This window comes from Crassostrea angulata, chromosome 1 (assembly GCF_025612915.1).
Source record: "Crassostrea angulata isolate pt1a10 chromosome 1, ASM2561291v2, whole genome shotgun sequence".
Lineage (NCBI taxonomy): Eukaryota > Metazoa > Mollusca > Bivalvia > Ostreida > Ostreidae > Magallana > Magallana angulata.
The window spans coordinates 56,567,940-56,569,287 of record NC_069111.1 but is presented as its reverse complement, the minus strand read 5'-3'; the positions used below and the strand labels follow the sequence as shown (position 1 = coordinate 56,569,287).

Below are 1,348 nucleotides of genomic sequence, written 5' to 3'. Positions count from 1 at the left end.
ATGCAGCACATGTCAGAATCAATGTTTGTAGGGATGTGTGAGCTAGTAGGGACCTCAAAACAGGTGGCCATCAGGAGGGAGACACAGGACATAATTGGGATGATACATACACTAGTGTGTGATGGGGTCATAAAGATGACGAGTGGAAGTTATAAAGAAGGATTCAGACTAAAAGGATCAGATAAGGACACCATGTTCTTGCCAAACAACCACCGAGTGATCATGGACATGTCTCAGTCTGAGTATTACAACACAGCCAATACAACTTTGATTCTCTCTGACATCTCTGACAGTCCACCAGGATTTACTCTACTTCAGTTATTGACACCATCAAGAGTTAGAGAGGTCCAATCAGCATGTGTCATAATGAATGACAAAGTCTTTATATCTAGTTCAACATTCATACAGTTAGCTTGTTCGGTACGAGTTCCTTTTTTCACTGTTCATGGACCCTGTGGTAGTGGTAGTATGGAAGGTACCGAGTATGACCATGCTGTGTGTTTTGTTTGCGACTTTTGGCCTCCATCTGCCTCCTCATGGATGGACAGATGTCACTCATGGCCTGGCCAAGAAGTTGTCAATGACATTGTCAGAAGTGGATGTCACTTTGTAGCAATAGGACACCCGTCAGGACCCCATGAGCATGAAGAATGGAGAATCTCTTTTTCTCGGGCAGAATATAAACTTGTGTACTCAATGAATCACAGTCAATTTTTGACTTATGGATTGTTGAAACTGTTTTTAAAAGAAGTTATCAATCAACAAACAAAAGAAACCAATAGACTGTTGTGTTCCTATCACATAAAGACGTCAGTTTTCTGGGCATTGCAACAAAACACACTACCTCACTTGTGTCCACAAAACTTCCTGGCGGGTTTCTGGGTCTGCTTTAAACTCCTCCTTAAATGGGTGTATGAGGGGATCTGTCCTAACTTTTTCATTCCACAAAACAACATGTTTGTGTCGAAAGTCCATGGCTCAGCACAAAACAGATTGTTCCTACAGTTACATGAATTGTACAAAAAAAGGTCTGGCCTGTCTGTTACAGAGTCCTTCTATCAGGACCTACATCATTGATGTCCTGTACAACCCCAGGCTTACTATTTGTACCGATGAGAAACTCATCGCGCCTGACAGTATTACTGATACTGAAATATTCCATGCGATTGATCAAAACTTAGGCATTAGATGTCATCATGTTTGTATAAAATGCCTTATAATAGTACAACATTTAATACTTTCACCCCTGACAGAGTATCAAAACATCAAACTACAGAAAGTTACAGTCAACATATTTCAGCATATGGCTTTCATTCTAAAGAACATGCAAACTAATACAAGTGGCAAC

At 40.5% G+C, this 1,348-nt stretch overlaps 1 protein-coding gene across 1 annotated transcript; it reads left to right on the top strand.

Annotated features, from left to right (window-relative positions):
• On the top strand, nt 1-1,077 carry LOC128193107 (uncharacterized). Its single transcript, XM_052866364.1, has one exon. The coding sequence runs from the start codon at nt 1-3 to the stop codon at nt 1,075-1,077; it is 1,077 nt and encodes a 358-aa protein (XP_052722324.1).
• Nucleotides 1,078-1,348: the final 271 nt, after the last annotated feature.

What these genes read in the sequence shown, in the direction of transcription:
- LOC128193107 (XM_052866364.1), top strand. Translation starts at nt 1, where the DNA reads ATGCAGCACATGTCAGAATCAATGTTTGTAGGGATGTGTGAGCTAGTA.